Consider the following 2,366-nt stretch of genomic DNA (forward strand, 5'->3'; position numbering starts at 1 on the left):
TGAAGGTTGTTTTGAAGGTTTATGAGGGGTTATGGGGACAATGCCTTGGCTTGATGGTGGTTGGTTATTTGTAGTTAGGGTGTTGCTGGTTGAAGGTTGGTCAAGATCTATAGCCATGGCAGAGGCATGATCATCTTGATCATCCTCAGAGTCAGTATCCATGTTTGTGGCTAGGGAGATCCCATCAAAGCGGGTTATCTTAAGAGGTACTGAAAATGGAAGAATTTGGGTTGGCTCAGGAACAGAATGTTCAGGAGCAACAATTTCAGTATCAGGCTTAGGTTTGGGTTCAGTAACTGGTTGTTCAGGAACAATGTGTTCAGGAATGGTTATTTTTTGTTCAGCTGGTGTATCTGTTGGTTGTTGTTATGGGGGTGAGGTGGTCTTTTCTGGTTCTAGTTTTTGTTGTTGGGGGTCTTCTGAAATGACCTTTTCAGAAGCAGTTGCTTCAGGAGCCATTTCAGAGGCTGTTTGTGAGTTTAAATGAAAGCTAGATTGGGGTAGTTCACCTAGGTAATGGCTTTCTAGATGATCTAAAAGAGAGGTGTCTTCAGATGGAATAGAAGATGTGGTACAAGATGTGTGTGTGACTGAAGGTACCTGAGATAACGTTGCAGTGTTATCAACAACTTCTGAAGTAGGCTTTGATATTTCAGATTCTGAAGCATCTGCTTTCTTCTTGACAATCTGTTCAGTTTCAGAAGCATCTACTTCCACCAGCTTTTCGGCAACAAAGCCTTCATCCTTGTCTAAGCTAGCTTTCTTCAGCTTAGCATCCCTTTCCAGAATTAATTTGGCCTGTTGTTCCTTCTGTTTTGCTAACATCTGGTTAGCACAATCAGATGCTGCTTTAGCTTCATCAGCAATGACTTCAACCATTGGAGTGAAGATAGGTGCGACAGCCTTCTTCTTCTTCCTCTTAGGTTCTTCCTTTTCTCCTTCTACCTTGCCAGGAGCTGGTTCCAGCTTTTCCTTGCTGATGTCAATTTCTTCTCTACTCCTCTTTTTAGTAGGAATAGAGGCAGCAATAATTTTCTTCTTCTCCTTTCTATCTGCTATCTCATCAGCAGCATACTCTTTAGCCATTTTGGCCTTAGCAGGAGTCATCTCAACCATAGAAGACATCATCTGTAAAGGTGCCTTCTTCTTTTTCAGCTTGGGTTCAACTTCTTCTTTCTCTAGCTTATCCAGAGCTTCATCCACTTTTTCTTGAGAGAAAACAGTTTCAGCTTTCCCTCTCTTTCTCTTAGGAACCTTCTGTTGCTTGCCCTTTTCAGTAGCAGTTTCTGATGCAGTAGCACCCTTGACTTTCTTTCCTTTAACAGGAGCAGCTTCCTCCTGAGGGCTTGCATCTTTCTCCATGACATACTCAGCTACTGATTTAGCTAAGATTTCAGGATTACTTTCCTTAAAGATGGAAGGAAAGTCCCTGATAATTTCAGTTTCTTCTGTGGTCATCTCTATCCACTTCTCATCTTGAGGGGCTTTCTTGATAACCTTTATAGAGTATAAGCTTCTGCTACTGATAGTTCTTTCAGCAGTAGAAACTTTGAAGCAATTATCAGAAGCATCCCTTGTCTTTTTCAAGAAATTCAGCACTCTTCCCTGATGAAAGATCTCAGACAACAATCTACCATAGGGCACTTGCTTCCTTCCTTTGACAGTGCCTTCATTAATTGCCCAGCAGAGATGATCCATGACATATCTTGGGAAATTAATCTTATCAAACATAGCCATGAAGTAGATTGCCAGCTTCTGTTGATTATTGGGTTGATCAGACCCTCCTGCTCTCTGAAAGAAGCAATCAGTGCAGAATTTCACCAACATCCTGTTGTGAATTTCCATTTCTGAAGGCTTGGCTTCTGAGTTTCCACCCAGAAGCAAGTTGAAGTAAATTTGCAGCAAGATATCCTCCTTCTTCACTATTTCTTGGAATCTGCCTTCAGCATCCACTCTGCATGCTTTAGCTATAACCTCCTCAGTGATGGTTATAGGAATGCCCATCACTTCAGACCTTATTCTAGGCTACTGAAGGAAGTAGGATTCTTTTCCACTGTCATCTTTCCCTTCTTTGACACAACTTGTTTACCTACGACCTTTGCAGGCTTTCCATTGAAGACTTTAGCCCTTAACCAGAAGTCTTTGACCAAGTTCACATACGTTGGCCCATTCAGCATTTTGAAGTACTCAGATAGCTTCTGAGTATCTACCAACTCTTTCATGTCCACATCGTACTTTTTGAGTGAAACGAAGTCCACTTGTGATTCTATCTGGACGATCAAAGAGTTGAGAGGAATAGTCATAGTCTTCTCTTTGTAAACTGACCCAGATCCTGATGCTTGTTGTTGTGAGCTTGATGATGCCAT

General features: G+C 41.7%; 1 protein-coding gene across 1 annotated transcript; it reads right to left on the minus strand.

Annotated features, from left to right (window-relative positions):
- Positions 1-2,015: 2,015 nt before the first annotated feature.
- LOC146936217 (uncharacterized) lies at positions 2,016-2,366 on the minus strand. The gene has a single exon (XM_085749164.1). It carries the CDS (start codon positions 2,364-2,366, stop codon positions 2,016-2,018), a length of 351 nt encoding a protein of 116 aa, XP_085605290.1.

Source organism: Medicago sativa, chromosome 3, assembly GCF_051527215.1.
Source record: "Medicago sativa cultivar Bolivia chromosome 3, Bolivia_mono, whole genome shotgun sequence".
In the NCBI taxonomy this organism is placed as follows: Eukaryota; Viridiplantae; Streptophyta; class Magnoliopsida; order Fabales; family Fabaceae; genus Medicago; species Medicago sativa.